General features: G+C 40.3%; 1 protein-coding gene across 2 annotated transcripts in view; it reads right to left on the bottom strand.

Moving 5' to 3' along the window:
• The window catches only part of LOC125281562 (wings apart-like protein homolog), a 78,416-nt gene extending 58,770 nt beyond the window's left edge, over window positions 1–19,646 (bottom strand). For both annotated transcript variants that reach the window (XM_057308919.1, XM_057308920.1), the window contains exons 1-2: window positions 19,181–19,646; window positions 15,916–16,436 (exon numbers count right to left, since the gene is read on the bottom strand). In XM_057308919.1, coding sequence (XP_057164902.1) covers window positions 15,916–16,414 — 499 coding nt within the window. In that variant the 5' untranslated portion in view covers window positions 16,415–16,436; window positions 19,181–19,646. The remainder of the gene's footprint in view (window positions 1–15,915; window positions 16,437–19,180) is intronic.
• Window positions 19,647–19,928: the final 282 nt, after the last annotated feature.

Raw genomic sequence — 19,928 nt, 5'->3', positions numbered from 1 at the left:
TCAACATTATGTACAGATACGGTTGCCCTCAGGGATGGGGATGATGGAAAAGACTTTCCTATCTCGAGTTGTATACTGTCTGTTTAAAAACAGTCTGTTCAAAAGCTTAAAACATAATAAAAACTGGCAAAGGTACATATTAAGTACCTTAAAGAGTAACAATGGTACAGGGTGCCTGGGTGGCTCTGTTAGTTAAGCGTTGGACTCTTGACTTCCACTCAGGTCATGATCTCAAGGACCTGAGATTGAGCCTACTGCTTAAGATTCTCTCTTACCTTTTTTTGGAGTCCTTATCTTTTATTTTTTTTTAAAGATTTATTTACTTGGGGCGCCTGGGTGGCACAGTCCTTAAGCGTCTGCCTTCGGCTCAGGGCGTGATCCCAGCGCTCTGGGATCGAGCCCCACATCAGGCTTCTCCACTAGGAGCCTGCTTCTTCCTCTCCCACTCCCCCTGCTTGTGTTCTCTCTCTCGCTGGCTGTCTCTCTCTCTCAAATAAATAAAATCTTTAAAAAAAAAAAAAAGATTTATTTACTTATTTTAAAGAGAGAGAGTGCAGGGGGCGGGGGGTGGGGCAAAGGGAGAAGGAGAGAGAAACTCAAGCAGACTGTACACTGAGCCGGATGCAGGGCTAGATTCCACTACCCCAAGCTCATGACTGCAGCCAAAACCAAGAGTCAGACATCCAACCAACTATGCCACTCAGGTGCCCCTGGAGTCCTTATCTTCTAAAGAATTATATTTATGTATGAAATACAATGTGTGGAACTTGCTTCAAAATAATCCATTATAAAAAGGGAGAAGGTAGGAATAAAAATAAAACAAGACTATGAATTGTTTACTGAAGCTAGATACATACAGGTATACACATCTGTGTAACTGTATGCTAGTCTCTATATACTAACAAAAAAAATACTTCCTTCATCCTTCTTATAAGAAAGTAAAAATATTCCCTTTTACTTTCACCAAACCCATCATTATACAGATGAGGAAAAATAGGCCCAGAGAGGCCAATGACAGCAACAGTTACCAATTAATCCAATGTCCAAAAGACCTCATAAAAAGGCTCGTACTGATTTCTATTACATTAAACTACCTATAGTGGTAGCTGCTAAAACCTGCAATACTAAAGCAGGTAAACCATCTTAATCCACATTAACAGAAAAGGTCCAGATGAAGAGGTTGAACATCTAATGTTTTGGACAAATGTATCATATGATGTGCTGAGGACTAAATTTAAACAAAACCTTTGACTTCTGACTAAGGAGACTGTATAGAGAAGAGGCTTTGGAAATCATTATTCATTAAATACAGGGGAGATAACTAGAAAAGTTAATTTATGGGGTAAGGGGGAACCTCCATTACCTGCAAGCTGCCTTTAAAATCGGAGTTGTTGTCATGAGAAGAGGGAACAAACTTATTTAATGTGTAGAAATCATTCAATTCATACAAACTATAAGAGCTGAGAGCCAAGAACACTGTCCAACAAAGGGAATGCCTAGGGAAGAGAGCATACTCCCTTGTCATAAAATAAGTATTTGATAAAATGGGACTTGATTAAAATTAGTTAACTTCTGCTCTGCAAAGACACTGTTAAGAAAATGCAAAGACAAGCCAAAGACCCAGAGAAAATGTCTGCAATTAAGTATATTTAATAAAAGACCTTTATCCAAAATATAAAAGAACTCTTAAAATTCAATGAGAAAATAAACAACCCAATTACAAATGAGCAAAAAAAAATGAACAGATATCAGCAAAGAAACTATACTGATATCAAATAAGCACACGAAAAATGCTCATCATTAGTCATTAGGGAAATGCAAAAAGCTAATTTCTTTACCATATTAAAAATTCTTTTTTTTTTAAGATTTTATTTATTTATTTGACAGAGACAGCCAGCGAGAGAGGGAACACAAGCAGGGCGAGTGGGAGAGGAAGAAGCAGGCTCATAGCGGAGGAGCCTGATGTGGGGCTTGATCCCATAACGCCGGGATCACGCCCTGAGCCGAAGGCAGACGCTTAACTGCTGTACCACCCAGGCGCCCCTCATATTAAAAATTCTTACACATTAGCAAGTCCAACATCTCAGTAAAAAAAGAAGCTAGAGACATAAAGAGGCAATCTGCAGAAAAAGAGAAGTGAATAACTTATGAAAAGATACTTTATTTCATTCACAATTAAAAATCAAAATAAAAAAAATTAAAGCACAGAGGCACTTGGCTGGCTCAGTTGGTAAAGCGTGCAAATCTTGATCTTGGGGTTGTGAGTTCAAGCCCCATGTTGGATGTAAAAATTACTTAAAAATAAAATCTTTAAAAAAAAAAGAAAGAAATAAAGAAAGAAACCAAAAAATAAAAAAGTACATGGGACACCTGGGTGGCTCAGTTGCTTAAGGGTCTGACCCTTGATTTTGGCTCAGGTCATGATCTCAGGGTCTTAAGATAGAGCCCTGCATCTGGCCTGCTTGGGATTCTCTCCCTCCCTCTCTCTCTGACTCTCCGCCCCCCAGACACACCCACTCCACCTCTTTCTCTCTCTCAAAAAAAAAAAAAAAAGGGCATAATGTTATATGTTAATTATATCTCAATAAAGCTGAGGAAAAAAACGAAGTAAAACGAAGCTGAACTATATTTATACTTACTAAGGCCTCAGGAGGTGCCCAGTACTGTTCTAAACACTTTCCACATATTAATTCATTTGATCTCATAGCAACCATCTGAGGTAGGTACTATTACAAGTCATAAGGCTTTATCCACAATTCCAACACCCAAAAAGCTCTGAAAACTAAGTTTTCTCATAATACATTCTGAACCAAAACCTGACCTCACCTGAGGCTATTTATTTATCCTACACTTAGGAATATGTTTTCTTTTTCTGAACACTGTCTTCAATTACAGTGCCGCCTCAGACTCTGATGGGATATTAATGTAAAATATATATACTTTCTATATTCCAAAATCATCCTAAATTCCAAGACAAATCTGGCCCCAAAGGTTTCAGATAAGAAAATGTGAACCTGTACCCCATTCTGCAGATGAAGTATAATAAATGTAAGTTACTGGTTGATAGTCATACAGTTATTAAGTGGTATTTGAAAAGTAAAGCAACTTAAAACGGTAACAAATACTGAAAGCAACCCAAAAGTCTCACATCAAGAAGGAACCATTTAAGGAATTTATAGCACACAGATATTGACGTAACCATACAGCAGTATTTTTTTTAAGTAGGCTCCATGCCCAGCATGGAGCCCAACACAGGGCCCGAACTCATGACCCTGAGATCAAGACCTGAGCTGAGATCGAGAGCTGGACACTCAACCAACTGAGCCCACGAGATGCCCCACCATGCAGCAGCATTTTAAATAAAATATGGGAGGGAGGCCAGAAAGAACACTATTATATACTACAATAGAATTATGCGCCCACCACCACCACCCAAGAAATATTAAGAGAAAGAGCAAGGTACAAAACAGCACGTTAAGATTCATGGATTTAAATACACATACATACACACACACATACACACACACACACGAACTACTTGTGTAGACTATATGTTGACTATATGTGACTGTATAGTTTACGTCAGAAAGACTTAAACAAAAAATATATGGTCACTCTAGGGAGAACTGGGGTGACTGGGGAAAAGAGCTGGGAAGCTTTCAACCATTACCATGTACAAATAAAAAAATTTTTAATTTAAATTTTTTAAAAAGATGTACTTAGGGGCGCCTGGGTGGCTCAGTCATTGAAACATCTGACTTTGGCTCAAGTCATGATCCCAGGGTCCTGGGATCGAGCCCTGCATCAGGCTCCCTACTCAGCGGGAAGCCTGCTTCTCCCTCTCCCACTTCCCCTGCTTGTGTTCCCTCTCTCGCTGTCTCTCTGTCAAATAAATATAAAATCTTAAAAAAAAAAAAAATGTACTTATTCTAAAGTGAAAAAAATTTAACCGCCCCCCCCAATAAACAGTAGTCTTTCAGGTGGGCCAAGTCCAAAGTTTGATAGGATGAGGCAAAAAAAAAAAAAAAAAAGCCACACTGGTAGTGGGAAATTTGGCAACATCAACTGAAAATTTAAATGTATACATCCTTTCAATCCACTTCTACAAACATCTTTTACCACTATACTAAGACATGATGCTCAAAAACACAAGTAGGGAGATGTTCAACACAGCAATTATCTGTAATAGAGAAGGACCAGAAACACTCAAAATATCCCTAACAAACTAGTTTTAAAGTATGGTACATTCATACAATGGAAAACCATGAAACTGCTACAAAAGAACAAGCAGATCTATAAATATTGATAAGCATACGTCTTTAAAATTTTCCCCTAAAAGTTTTTTAAGGCACAATACGCTATATATATGTATCATGTTCCCATTTGTGTGTGCGTGTTTAAAAATACGTAGATTTATATGCCGTGCATATTGAAGACTGAGAAAAGCTATATAAGAAATTGTCAACAGCATTTGCTTCTGTGGAAGGGAAAGGATTTTTTTTCACTGTCAACAAGAATATGTAGCTATTTATCAGAGGCACCTAAGAAGCCAAAGAAAAATAAGGCACATCATCTTCAGGGATCAATTTTACTCAAAGATTTGAATGGTAAAGGGTACTTTAAAAAAAAAAAAAGAGCATTTTAACTAATAATTTAAGGCATTTTTATATTTTATAAAGCATACCTATCAAACACCAAATTTACATGTACTTTAAAAGATAAAACAGTAAAAAAAAAAAAAAAAAAAGGCAGCACATACAAAAATTACTTCAAAAGTGATACTCAGCTGGGCCCGCTACACAGACAGTCCAAATCACAGAGCAGTCCAAGTCAACTCAACCTCCCCACATCCCCAATCAACACAGCCTGTGTTAACAGTGACAACCTACCAGCAAGTCAAGGAGCTTATTTGCTACTGTGGCTCCTGCTCAAGCTGCCCATCTCTGCCCACCAGGATACAGGAAACTCCTACCCCAGTCACTCCTCAACCAGTGGTCATACCTTCCAGGTGGCAATTAACTCTTCAAACTAAATATACAGACCCCCGAAGTTACACTAAAACCTTTCAAAATATATATAGGCACAACTGAGGTTTAAGGAAATTCATTTCTAAATCCTCAATTTCACTCTGCTCCAAAAACTGATCTGCCAACCCACCTGGGATTTAATCATTCTCCCACATTATGAATAATGGCATATCGCTCACCCATCCCTAATCTTACTATGATACATTGCTCCAGTTCTGGCATAACCTTTAATGAAATAATGTGATAGATTACTGGCTTCTGTGCTTCCTACCTGAGTAACTCTAATGTCTGGGCAACATCCTTTGCATGTCAGGTAGTTTCCAATTACTGCTTTCCAAATAGAAACTGCTATAACAACTCTTCCCATTCTTATTTTTGTCAATATGGTTTCTCAATACTTACATGTATTAAAAAACAAGAACAGATTGATGCCAAAGCTTTTTCTTATCCTAGCAATGATAGTCATACTCATGAATTGGAAAAAGCCCCACCAATCATTAAGATGTACGTTTCCAATAAATTTTGCCTTTAAAACATACAGCATTCATATTTACTCAATTATGCACTAATAATCATGCTCATAATAATCTAGAAGAATTTTTAAATACTTAAAGCATTACAATCACAGAAAATTCTTAGAAGTTTAAATTTAAATAGATATACACGTTTTTGTACAATTATGAAAAGGATGACCATTAAAAGACTAAGCATAAATATATGCATTAGGATAAAATTCTGAAGGGGAAGTGGAATAGAAATACAATCCAAAAAGAAAAAGGAATATTGTAAATCTTCTGTTAGCAAAGAACTTGCTTTTTTATTATTTTTTTTAATGTATGAAATTGAACAGTAAATAACCTTGGCACTTGCAAGTAAGAAACGGACTATGATAAAAGACAGGAGAGCAGTTATTCTGGGGATGAGGGAAGGCACAGATAAGAGATTCTAGAGTGGTTGCCAAAATTCTATTTCTTAATGTGGGTGTTGGTTAAAAGAGTGTTGCTCTTATAAATAATTCATTAAACTAAAAATATTTTTATACATTATATTGTGTGGTTTTATCTGCGTTTTATTTTACAATAAAAAGGTTAAAAAAATCACTGATATTTAAGTTGAATGTTAGTTTTAAAATATTACTTTACAGGAAATTATACCCTTGGCAAGCATTTAAATTTAAGATCAATGTTTTCATGACCAGCGATCCCACTCCTAAGCACTTCCCCAAGAGAAATGAGGACATATGTCTAACAAAACCTGAAATGTGAATGTTTATAGCAGCTTCATTCATAATTGCCCCAAACTGAAAACAATCCAAATGTCCTTCAACTAATGAATGAATTACAGTACATATATAATAGAATACTATGCAGCAATTAAAAGGGAATGAACTGCTGTTACATGGAATACTCTTTAAAAGCATTATGCTAATTAAAAGCCAGCCTGATAAGGCTACATATATGATCCCATGTACATAACATTCTGGAAAAGATAAAAACCAGAGACAGAAAACAGATCAGTGGGTGCCAGCGGTTGGAAGTGAGGGAAGGGACTGACCAAAACGGAGCACGAAAGAACTTTCGAGATAATAAAAATATTCTGTACCTTGATAATAATTACACAACTGTATACATTTCCACAGAACTTCAGAGTTTTAAGATATTACACCAGGTATTTTCCAATTGTCCTTCCAGATCCACTCTCCACCCTGATCTCAGCCCTCTCAGGAGGCTGGCCTGTATCAAAGTTTCCTTTCTTCTTCCACTGGGTTCTACCCATGAGGAGCCCCAGCAGGACAAGGGAGGGAAGGAGGCAATTTAGGTTCAGGTACGTTACCCCTCCAGCACTTTGCTTATGAAGCCCCTCAACAGAAGGACACTGCTCCTCTTAAGGAGGCTTCCTCTATATGGCTCAGATGATCTCTTGTTCCTGTGAAAATGGGTGATAATAGCCTCACTGCAGCTAACCAACCCTACGACACCATCCTTTGTGCTGTCGCTAACATTCTCCCCACACCTCTGTATACAGCTCCTTTATAAATATACTTTCCTGGTATTAGCCTAATTGCGGCATGCTCCCTATTTCCAGTCAGGACCTTGACTGATAAATCAAGACTGGAACTTAAAAAAAAAAAATACGGGGAGGGGTGCCTGGGTGGCTCAGTCAGTTAAGCATCCAGCTCTTGGTTTTGGCTCTGGTCATGATCTCATGGGTCCTGGGATGGAGCCCTGAGAGTCAGGCTCCATGCTCAGCAGGGGGTCTGCTTGAAGATTCTTTCCCTCTGGCCCTCCTCCCCCTACCCCCTACCCCCGCGTTCACTCGTGTGCACGCTCACTCGCTCTTACCCCCTCTCTAAATAAATCTTTTACATGTATTTATGGTTTGAAAACTGCTATAGGAAAATCTGCTTCTCAAGCCACCATGCTTCTCATCTGTTTCTCTGGGTCATGATCCAAAATGTAAACACATCTTGTGATCTACCTTCTCCTGAACTTTAATACTCAAAAGGTATCTGTACTTCATTCCAATCTCAAAATCCAACAATTGAACACCACCACCACCCAAACCCTTAACTCTAAAGCACGCAGGCTTCGGTGATCAGGACACTCACAAATATATACATGGGGGTTCATTCCCTCTACCGCTTCTGTGCCCTAGCTGACCCTGACTACATGTGCCTGTTCTCCTGCAGCCCTTTAAGTATCTGAGAGTAGGATGCTTTGGGGTCACTGGTATGCTGGCTCTCCAGAGCCTGTTTATAAAACTATTCTTACTCCACCCTCTTATAAAAGCCCATTCTCTTGAGGCTTGTGCCACTTAGCTAGTTACCCTCTAATCTTCCCCCTACCTGTCATCTAACAACCTCTTATTCTTCATTTAAGGGCTTTACAAGGGATATATAACCTACCCCTTCATGCCTGTCTCGCTATCATGCTGAATTCCACCAAATCCCAATCTCCTGACCTCATGATTCTTTTCTTTTTTTAAGATTTTATTTATTTATTTGACAGAGAGAGAGGGAACACAAGTAAGGGGAGTGGGAGAGGGAGAAGCAGACTTCCCACCAAGCACGGAGCCCAATGCAGGGCTCAATCCCAGGACCATGGGATCATGACCCGAGCCAAAGGCAGACGCTTAACTGCTGAGCCACCCAGGCGCCCCCTGACCTCATGATTCTTTAATCATCTCCCATCTGTAGTCTTCTACATTCTAGCTCAGACACCAATTCTCAGTTTCATCCAGAAACCTGTCATGTCCTAGAAGGCTTCACCTCTTAAATATTAAAATCACATAACCCACTTCTCAATCACAACCTACGAACTATCCAACCTGTTCCAGTAACCCCATTTTTTTTTAAGATTTATTTATTTGTCAGAGAGAATAAGCAGGGGGAGCAGCAGGCAGAGAGAGAAGCAGGCTCCCCGCTGAGCAAGGAGCCCGATGTGGGACTCAATCCCAGGACACAAGGATCAGGACCTGAGCCGAAGGCAGATGCTTAACTAACTGAGCCACCCAGGCATCCCTGGTAACCCCATTCTTGACTTCTATTTAATAAGGCTCTCAGTACACTGACCCCTCTTCTCTCCTTTCTCCTATCCACCAGCCTTGTCCAGTTCCTAAACATTTTAAATTCTACAGTCCATCATTTCAGTCACTTTCTATCCCCATTTCAATCACTATCAATCACCCTAAATTCTTTCTTCTCTGTTTATGCTACATCTTGTCAGACAAAAATGACAATCCAGGATAATCTAATTTTCCTGTCCAATATTCTATTTTCTGTGTAGGTTCTGGCTAACAGGGCCTACTAAAGGTGGGGAGAGGGGCACTAACACAATGAGGTTAAGTTAGAAACCATGAGTTTCTAACGATATAAACTTCACTAAGGCCTCATTAATGCCCAGAAATTCTCTCTACCCAGCTCCTTCCTTCCATTTTCTGCAACATCAGTTTGAACCCTTTGTTCCTTCACTCCAGCCCCTGTATTTCCTTGCCCTTCTTTCCCACTTTCAGAGATAACCTCTTCTATCATTTCATGGGGGGTAAAAATGTTTTCCTCCATAAACCACCTTATCTTCCACCTCTCAGTAAGCTCACACCATCACCCATCTTTCCTCCTGTCCAGAAAATGTGTATCCCTTCTCCCAAGACCACTCTCCCCCTTGTGCTTTGAAGCCTATGCTCCAAGGCTCTCCCACGCAATCAAACCTCCCAGAACCCCTCACCTCATAACTTTTCAGAACCTCTCTTCTCCCCTCCAAACATCTTTAACAAGTTGTATATACTCATGCTACCCCCATACTCTATGTACCTACTACTCAGACTGTTCCAACCCAAGCTGCACACTCCAGCGCCAGCTCTGCAGTCCCCATTGTTGTTGATTTTGCAATAACATTCCCATTCAGTTGACCCTTCATGAACACCTTTCTGCTGGCTTCTACAAAACAGCAATGTTCCTACTGGTGCTCTAGCTGCTCTTAATCATTATTTCCTTATCTAGTTTTTCTTCCTCTTCTATAAATTAAGTATTGTAAGTTCTTCACAGCTCAATGCTTTTTCCTCTTACATCAATCTCCTCAATGACTTCATCTAATCCTATAATTTCAAATAATATTTATCTATTCAAGCATTCATTCATTCACTCACTCACTCATTCATTTAAGTAGACTCCACACCCAGCATGGAGCCCAACATGAGGCTTGAACTCACAACCCTGAAATCAAGACCTGAGCTGAGACCAAGAGCCAGACCCTTAACTAAGCCACACAGGCACCCCTCAAATAACATTTATATGCTGAATCTCAAATGTATTAACTCCAACCAAGACTTCTTATCTAAGTTCCATACTAGCATATCCTATCACTCACAAATACCTCAAATCCAATGTGCACAAACCTAAACTGATGAACTTGCCCTCAAAATGTCCCTTTATCTCAATGAACGACACTACCATTTGCTCAGGTGCTCAGATTAAATACCTGAGAATCATTCTTAACGTCTCCTTCTTCCTCACTGCCCATGCCACTAAGCTCTGCCACTTTATCCTTGCTTAGTACAGCAGAAGATCCCAAGTAAATGTTAGCCTTGCCCCTACTCCTCACTCAGACCAGGTAAACAGCCTATTACACAATCTCACAGGACCCTATATTTTTCTTCTTGTTTTTAAAAAGTTTATTTATTGGGGTACCTGGGTGGCTCAGATGGTTGAGCGTCTGCCCTTGGCTAAGGTCATGATCTCCAGGGCCTGGGATGACGCCCCATGCCGGGCTCCCTGCTTAGCAGGAAGTCTGCTTCTCCCTCTCCCTCTGCCTCTCCCCCTGCTCACGCTCTCTCTGTCTCAAATGAATAAATAAAATCTTTAAAAAAAAAATAAAAAATAAAAATTTATTTAAGGAATCTCTACACCCAACATGGGGCTTGAACTCAGCACCCCAAGATCAAGAGTCACATGGCTCTTCTGACTGAGCCAGCCAGGCATCTCAGAGCCTTCATTTTTCTGTAATTTTCAGCACACTTCTTATTCTCTATTCAATCACTGTCTTGCCCACTAGAATGTGAATAAGACAAGATCTTGTTCATTGACATAAATGAGCACTCAGCATACAGGGGGCATTAAAATAATAGCTGAATGTTTGGAAGGCAGGCATTCCCCAGACCTTCCTATGAACAAATTCATCCTCCTCCACCATCAGGGATCTGGAAAAGTTGCGGACTGCTTCCTGGAGTCAGAGACTGGACCTGAAAAATATATGTATCGTCTGGCTCTAAATTCTAAAAATATGGCATATGGAAAATCTCTGAAAAGTATCAAGTATTATACAAATCTGTTGTCACTGTTTCAAAAGCAGCTATTTATTATTACCAGCAGAAATCAACAGCTCCATTCCTAGATGGCAGAGACTATGCTTACAGTTTCTATGTACTATCCTCCCACGGCTGGTATTCAACTTGGATCCAAGAAGAAACTTGTTAGTGGTCAACTGCACTTTTCTTATTGCTCAGACCTTGAAAATAATCCTCCTTTGCCTAAGAAAATATTTTACAAGAACTTAAAGTTCTGGAGTACCTAGCTGGCTCAGATGGAAGAGCATGCAACTCTTAATTTCAGGGTTGTGAGTTCAAGCCCCAGGTTGGGTATAGAGATTACTAGAAAAAAATTAATGAAAAAAAGTTCTACTTTAGAACAAAACAAAATTACAGTGTCTTTCAGAATTTGCATATTGAATTCCCATTTGTATGTAACACAAAAAATAAAAATAGAAGATATTGCTTATAAAAATAAGGTCAGTTTTATTCACTAAGTCTTATAACTACTTGGACCATAATTCTTACTAAAATGAAAATTATTTAAATAGCGACAAGAGGGAATCCATAATATGTTCCCATCAGTTGTTTTCAACATCAAGATAAAACTGATTATACAGTGACACTGTTATTTTTTTAAAGATTTATTTATTTATTTGAGAGAGAGAGAGAAAGTGCACAAGTTGGGGGGAGAGGGAGAGAAAGAATCTCCAGCAGACTCCCCACTGTGCGAGGACACTGATGTGGGGCTTGCTCTGAGCCAAAATCAAGAGTCACTTAACTGACTGAGCCACCCAGGCACCCCAGTGACATGTTATCTTATATATTAAGTCTTTAAATATGATAAAATTATGTCCATTCATGAAAAGAACACTTTGGAAGTTTTTCAGATCTTCTACTGGTAATTCAAATTATTCACTGAACTGTGCTTTACCCTCTATAAAATGGAATAAAGCCTGGCTTACACAGTTGTGATTAAGAGTCTACTGATATACAAAGGGCTCAAAATAAAGTAGGAGCTAAATAAATAATAGGCCTCTTATCTCCTACTCTTAAATGAATTTTAGGTAAGACTTAAATATATTCTAAACAAATACATTCAATACCTAAATGAAAGCTAGGAACTCTTGGTGATACAACACTTTCAGAATTCTTTAATAATCCTCATTAATCACCTACACTTTATCCAATAAGCAAATGAAAATCTCATCTCACCTCACAAGTTCCTGGCCTACGCTAAGCTTTCAGGAATAGAACAATGCATCCCTTTCTAAAAATCATCTTCAGTTCCAAATCAAAGTTCTTAATTTCAGACAATAACATCCCTCTAACACACAAATGCTCAGTACAGCTTTAAGCAAATGGAAAAAATGTACTGGCTACAAAACCAGTCATGCAAATTAAGAGCCTATGCAGTAGTTATCTCAATATTTGGCAGGATGTGTAGACTGAATCCCAGCTGGCTGGCAAGGAAAGTGTGCCAAGCAGAAATATAAGTCTTTGCATACTTTATTCTAGAGTCCAGATTAAAAACCTGTAGCAGAAAGCACAAAGATGGAAAATGGAAGTAGCCTCATCCAAAAGACAAGAGAAACCTTCTCTTGCCCCTAATGCACACACCCCTGGATTCTACACTTAAAGAATATTCCAAGACCTCTTACAAGGGTAAACCTTTAGGTCCTGCTAAGGGCCATTTTTTAAGTGGCACACCTGTTTGAGAACTGACTTTAACAGCAATTGCAACTTAAGTATTTGCAGATAAAATACAAGTCCTGAATCTGCATTAAAATAATCTAGGGAGGGATGCCTGGGTGGCTCAGTAGTGGGCTTGAGTTATGATCTCAGGGTGAGGAGATGAATCCCCAAGTCCTACATCCGGCTCCTTGCTCAGCAGGGAATCTGCTTCTCTCCCTCTCACCACGCACACACTCTCTCCCTCCCCCCCCAATAAATATATAAATCTTTAAAATAATCCAGGGAGTAGAGGATGGGAAGTAGAGAGAGTGTAGACAAATGAAACAAGATCGGAGAGATTGCGGGGGCGGGGGGGGGGGAGGCCTGTGTGCATGAGCACAGAGGAAGAAGAAGCAGACTCCCCAAAGAGGCTCAATCCCAGGACCCTGAGATCATGACCTGAGCCAAAGGCAAACGCTTAACCACTTAACCAACTGAGCCAACCAGGTGCCCCTTTTTTGTTTTTTAAATCAAAAAGTCAGGACATTTTAGCGACTCAGCCCTTCCTTGCAGTTCTCATTCACAGTTTGTAATCTTGCTTCTAGTTCTCTTTCCCATCAAACATCAAATTGGAAAATGGCAACAATAATACATTTTATCATGACCTCATTCTGCATTACCTCTACAAATAAGCCACAGATTTTAAAAGTACTAGCTGGTATACAATATTATAATAAATATATGAAAGAATTTTAATAGTAGCTAAAAAATCCCCACATATTCCCCTATAGAGAAAGAAATACATCTTAAACTTAATGCCAGGAGAAATGAGACAGTAAATTTGAACTAGATAAGCCCTTTTCACTGATGTGATATAATTCTACAATGAAAATGGTCTGAATTCCACTGGAAGGATATTATGGCATTTAGCTAGCGCACTCTAACAAACTTTACCATAAAATTTCTCAAAGGCTCTTGAATAAAGCATGTAAAAATGACCTGCAAGGAAGTTCTGAGACATTACATGTATAGTTTTATCTTGAGACCAAAATTTTATCATTCTCAAAGGATGTTTAATTCAAAAAAGGTTAGGAACCACTTTTGATTTATAAAGACCCTCTTTATCAAAAATTGAAGTTTGGGTTTCTAAACTTCAACTAAAACCAGAAGGCTTGCTCAATGACAGTAAAGGCAATGACAATCTGACAGACAAAATGCAAGACAGTCGGGAAACAGGGAAATGCCCAAATGTTAGAGGGTAGGGGCAAAGAAAAGGAAGATCATAACATACACAAGTATTTCTAAAACTATAATCAACTTATAAACATACAAACCTATAAATGGTTTTTAAGAACTTAGAATAAGACTACCATGAGAACTAAAAGCATTCCTTCAAAGTCCCCTTCTTATCCTACAGGGGGGTGCCAGGATTGCTGCAGCTCTGGGTGGTCAAGGGAAAAGAGAGAAAAAAAAATATTCATAGCGCTGCCCCAGCCCTTTCCACTAAGGATACCTCGTGAAGGAGGAAGAGGAACAAGATGTTCTTAAACATCTATTTATCTGTATTCTAGTACACATTTTCTCCTCACAAATACATAATGGAGTTTGGGTTCCCAGTCAGTCCACAGTATCAGCAGAACTACGATTTAGCTATCTCAGACTGGGAAGCTAATATTTCTACAGAAAACTGTTTCCAATTCCCACCTAATTTCATATGGCGGTGTGCACAGATACAGATGTAACATCAGCAAAACCATATAAGCAACTGCTGTCTATGTATATTTAATTTCTAAGTTCATACTGTCCCTCTACCTAAACATTCATCCTGCTATTACCCTATGCCTGCCAGTGATGCCCTGTTCTCAAAAAGACAGCACTTGGGGAAGCTACGTCTGCCTTCCTTGACCAGTTTCACCACTTCCTCAGCCTCATCTTCCTTCCTCCAAGCTATGTGCCCCACACTGTGGATTAACTATCAGAGGCCAAGACACAGCAGTAAGAACACAGGATAACTGAAGTGGAACAGCACTCCCACAGCCTATCACAGTGGAGGGTACACAGGATGTGCTCAACATGTTAAAAATCGTTAAATGAATTTCATTCCATTTGTGCCACTAGCCAACCCTGGATAGTCACCTGACCTCTTTGAGCCTCATCTATAAAGTAAGAAGACCTGAGTTAGTTTATTTTGGTTCAACAGTCCTATGATTGTAATATGTTTTTAGGAGCTGACCTGGGAAAGTTTTTAAGCTGTTTGTTTAATGAAAGTTTATCCTAACCTTAAGTTTTGAACAATGCTTCAGAAGAAAATGTGGCCAAAGCATAAGGACAGCCAAGTCAGAATTAACTGGGAGAAGCAAGCGAACGACAATAACAGCTGGCTCATCCTCTCATCCAAGGGTGAGAAAGAGTGAAAAATGTTCAGCATTTTTAGTAAAACTATGCAAGGCAAAGTCTTTTATTATACTGTTTGAGGCACTTAATATTATTAAGCCTCAAGGACAAACTTCTCTTAAGAATTCAGTACTAGGAAAGTTTTTTGTTTTTACTTCCTTTCAAAATACGAGATCTATATAATCTTTTCTATCACCAAACTTTGCCAGGAAGTCGAAATCTAAGGTCTGTTTTCAACTACAGAGCCATCCTTGTCCTCCTGCTAATAAAGCAAGCATGCTATCTCTCCTGCTACCTCCAATCTCTGTTCTTTGGTCTTTTAATTAATTGCACTTTTACCGTTTACTGTAAGTCTCAAATCTTTTACAAAAGGACTAGGGGTAAAACAGACAAAATATATTGGGTTGTTTTTTTTTTTTAATGAACACTAGATGCCAGATTTACAAATTAGCAGTTTAAAAATACATGTGGTTTTGTGGATTAAAATCTATTAATACAAGCTGCTACCAGCACCAGACTGCAAACGAATCTCAAATTGCGATGAAGTTCAACCTTCAATGTTTTTACAATACCTCCTTAATCTTTCTAAACTAGTTTTGAAGGAAAGCCTAACACTCCTAAACTTAATCCTCACTGTAAACGCTCGTCTCGTTTCCATTATCAGTAACAATACATATCCTCCACAGTAACAGAAATGAGATACTGTGTCATCCTAATACAACAACAAGAGATGTTTCCTGCTGTAAATGGAGTTAGGGATGTAAGAAAAACTGTTCCCAAAATGTACCATGAGTAACAGCCTGGAAACATTAATATCCAACTTGCTTAAGTAAAATTTCAAGCCCCAATTGGTTTCTTTAAAGTTCTTAAGTCTCTTCTACAAAATTATCTACAGTCCCTGTTAATCACAAATGCAGAAAGAAAACCCAAGAAGCATGGTATTTTAGAATTTAAAGCATTTAACCAAATGGCTTACACAAAGCTCTTCTGGCTCAGAATAAAGAAACTGAAAACTTACCTGAAGTCGTTAATTTAGCACAGCTACTTTTGCTTGCATCATCTTCTAAGATTCGGTTTGTGCTCTTTTCTTTCCCAACCAAAGTTTCTTCCGAATGTAAGCATTTATCAGACACAACACTGTCTTCACCCACTGCATGACTAATTTTGCTATTAGCTTCAAGTACAGAAGTGACCTCTTCCAGCTGAGCAGCTTCACTAGAATCTGAATAAGAGGAACCCTTACCCTGGGCTAAATTCTTTGAAGAAACTGGCAGAGACTCATCATCACTATCAAATCCAAAAGGATCTCCAGTATTTTCTTCTTCCACTTTAGGTTTCTTCGGAATTTCTTGGATATCTGGTTTAAAATTGGGCCTTTTCTGCCCTAATTTAGCCATAAATGTGGTCTCTCCCCATTTTGTGCTAAGGGTGGTCCGTTTGTTGGAAAAGACTTCATCAAATTTTGAACTGCCGTTTCCTCCTTTCCTACTGTATGTTTTCCCAAATCTGGATGTCATTTTGACACCTGTTTCATATTCTCTGTGGGAAAAAAAAATGTAAGAATATATATAATCACCAAATACTTAACAAATGTTAACACTGAATATAAAAACACAAACCAGGGATTCTCCCCATGGGGCTTTTCAACATTCAAGATACCAACCTTTAAAAATGGTTAAATAAATATGGGGAGGGCGTATAAAGAAAGGGGCTCATTTTTTATTCTACAGATTTCCAGACCTCAATTTCCTTATTTCAATGAGTACATATTCACAAGCTACTTACAAAGTAAGCAAGTATAATGACTAACCAACTTATCCCCAAAACCAACTTAGCAGCAGAACATCAATTTTTTTAAGTTTCGAATGAATCTATGCACTATTCTTATATCACTGTTACCCTAAAAAAAAAATAATCTGAATAGAGTTATTACTCCTAATATAAAATTTTAAACATGAAATGTTAACTTTTTTCAGGATCTCAGAAATAATCAACTGACTAAATGAGGTCTTTGAAACTTCAGTGTATTCAAATGAAGGAGAAAAAGGGGGAAAAGTCCGAAAAATAGCAGTATTTTCTCATGTATTAGAACCTACAGCTTTTAAAACAATCTTAAAGCCTCTGATTCTTGGTCTAACGTAGTTTGAACTGTGACCTAAAAGATATTCCCTAGTTGGTCATCTCCCTATGCACAAGAAACCATACTTTTCTATCTTCCTTGTCCCTATAGTGCTGTGCTCATTTGCTGAGTTACGTTTTCTGAAGCTGGTGAACTTCAGCATATTAGACTGGCCTGTTGATTATTAAACGAAGCAACAGAAACATATAACTTTATTCTCCTCTTTGCTTTATAAAAGATAAATGTACTCATCTGATGTGTCTCCGTAATAAATACTATGACAAAATTCAGGACAGTAAATCAAAAGTAAAACATTTTTAAAGCAAGTTACCGTCCTTTTTAAACACTATCAATTCTTATCCATTTTCTACACTTCAACCTTCTGAAGTTTAAATATCAATATATTAAATACACCTAGAAAATAAGAACAATTGTCTAGGTTTTTGAAAAGAAAATCTTCATACCTTGAAATTTAAAATATAACTGTAATGACATTTGACTTCTACTTTTGAATACATTTTGGTCTATACCTCAAACACATTTTTCTTTCACTTAAATTCTTGCAACTTATATGACTATAAACTTAAGTTTTACAGAGGATTTTCCTCTCTCATGTTTGGTTAGAAACCAATTCTAATTTGACAAAGTAACTATTTGGTCATCACACAGATCTCCATTAAGAGAAAACAGCATGAAGACCTTTCAACATGACACAAAACCTTTTCCTGAGAGAGATCTACTTCCCAGTCTACTGTAGATTTACACTAAAGAATCTTTATCTTTCCTGTTACATACAGCCTAAACAAAACTAAGTGTATTTGGCAACTGTAAGAACAACAAAATAAAATCATTTCATTCCTCCAAGAATGTAAAGCCCTGATGTACAGACCTACATTTACATATACACCAACAAAGCTGGAACATTTTGTCTACAATTACACGGTAGTAATCACCTAAAAATGTCGACTAAAGGCCAAACCAAAAATCTAGACTTGAGCTCCTTTGCGCCTTGGAGGAAAATGGTCCTGGAATCACAAAGTATTCACTGTTGCAAGTTAAAGTTGGCAAACGCTTCATATGAAGGAGTTAACTATATTAAGCGATAAGAAAATCATGCTTATGTTTTTAAGAGTCCATGTCTTTTACAAATAGATACTAAAATACTAATGAAATAACATCAGCAATTCTCTAGCTTTAAAGGGTGTGGAACGGAAAGTGTGTAGATGGGAAACTCGGTTAAGAATAAATAACTGCTGCATCTGAACGACTGTGTATTAAACATAGGTGCTCATTACATAACATCCCCTACATCTGATTTCCTTTGAAGTTCTTCACGTCTTTTTGGAAAAGTCACTAGACAGACAATTGTGATGGCATTATCTAGGCCCAGGGTGTAATGTACGTGGAAATTCAAGTAAGTGTGCAGACAGTTGACATTATATTTTAAGTGTATCTCAAGTACACAGGCTGTCTTGCTCGGGTTTCAAACTCCAAAGACTTTCCTAATGAAAAAGGAAAGAATGATTCACAACTAAGTCTTTTTCGATCGTTGGGCCCTTGCTTCTGCCCAAAGCCAAGTCGAATTTTCAGGAAAGTGCGCTGAGATAAAAAGTCCTCACAGTCAACCCTCAACCAAGCGCAGCGTCTTTAGGATCCCAAAGGGCTTAAAGGTTTCCACTAAGGAGTGAAAGCCGGGAAGGGCGAAGCTAACCACCCAGAAATCCTCACCTGGGGGCGGTCAGTGCGCTGGGAGGTAGCGGGAGAGGCGGCCCCCTCCGGCTGGAAGCTCACGCAACTTTTCTCCTCCCCACCCCCACCGCCAGGAACGGGATGTAGCTTCCGACGCCCCGGAAGCCTCTGCCACTGAATCCCCAGGGCAGTGTAAGGCCTCGGTGGCGGCCAGGGGCGGAGGAAAGACGGCGAAGGACTCAGGGCTGAAATCAACGCACTTGACCGTGCTTGGGGAGGGAAGTAAATCAGCAGCCGCCCGGAAGGAACTCAGAAAAAGGAAAAATAAAAGAGGGAAAAGAGAGTTCTTCAGGTCGTTCCCTGCCCAACTTCCTCAGAGGCTGTGTGGGTGAGACAGCGAGACTTCCAGACCCCTGCCTCCCCCACCCTCCCTGACTCGCTCCGGGCCTAAGCAGCCGCCCGAGACCTCACTTACCCTCGGCGCCTGGCGGGTGCTTTGGCCTCGGGCCGCCTCCGCCTCTCCTGCTCCCAACGGCCCACGAACGGGCGCGGGAGCCCCGCGCGGGAGAACAGGGCCGGCTTGTGCGCGAAGAGAGGCAAGAGGCTCCGCCACCGTCAGAACCCGCGACTCCGCTCTGGGTAAATAGGAAACCCGGTGAAGGAGGGGGGAGGAGCGGCGGCACCGCAACTTCCCTCCCCGCCTTGAGCACCGCCGGCCGGGCCCGGGCCTAGGCCTCCCTGGACGCCGCCGCCGGAGCCGGTACCGGAGCCCGCTGCGTGCCCCCGCTAGGCCGCCGCCGCCTCCTGCGCCGCCGCTTCCGCCGGTGAATGGTCAGCGCTGGAGTTTGAACAGGGCCCTGAACCATCTCAACGCCATTTGCGCTCCCGGCCCCCACCTCCTTCCTCCAACAGCCGCTCGCTCCGTCACTCCGCTTCCCACAGGCCCCGCGCGGCCGTCCGACCCTGCAGCCAATCGCGCGGCCGCTTACTCAAACCGCCGCGCAGGCGCCGCTACCCGCATGCTCCGGCGCCCGCCATTGGCCCGGCCGCGGCGCCCGACGGGAGTTGTAGTCCGGGTCCGCGAGGTCGCTATGCTCCGAGTGGGGCGCGGGAGCGGGCGGCGGGAGGAGCGGTCGTGGCGGGCCTGACCCGCCCGGGCCCGGGAGCTAATTCCAGCTCGCCGCCCCGCCGGGAGGCGCAGGTGCCGCGGGGGAGGGCCGGGG

This window comes from Ursus arctos, unplaced genomic scaffold, assembly GCF_023065955.2.
Source record: "Ursus arctos isolate Adak ecotype North America unplaced genomic scaffold, UrsArc2.0 scaffold_74, whole genome shotgun sequence".
NCBI lineage: Eukaryota > Metazoa > Chordata > Mammalia > Carnivora > Ursidae > Ursus > Ursus arctos.
The sequence above is the reverse complement of the archived record's forward strand: the minus strand, read 5'-3'. Positions and strand labels throughout refer to the sequence as shown.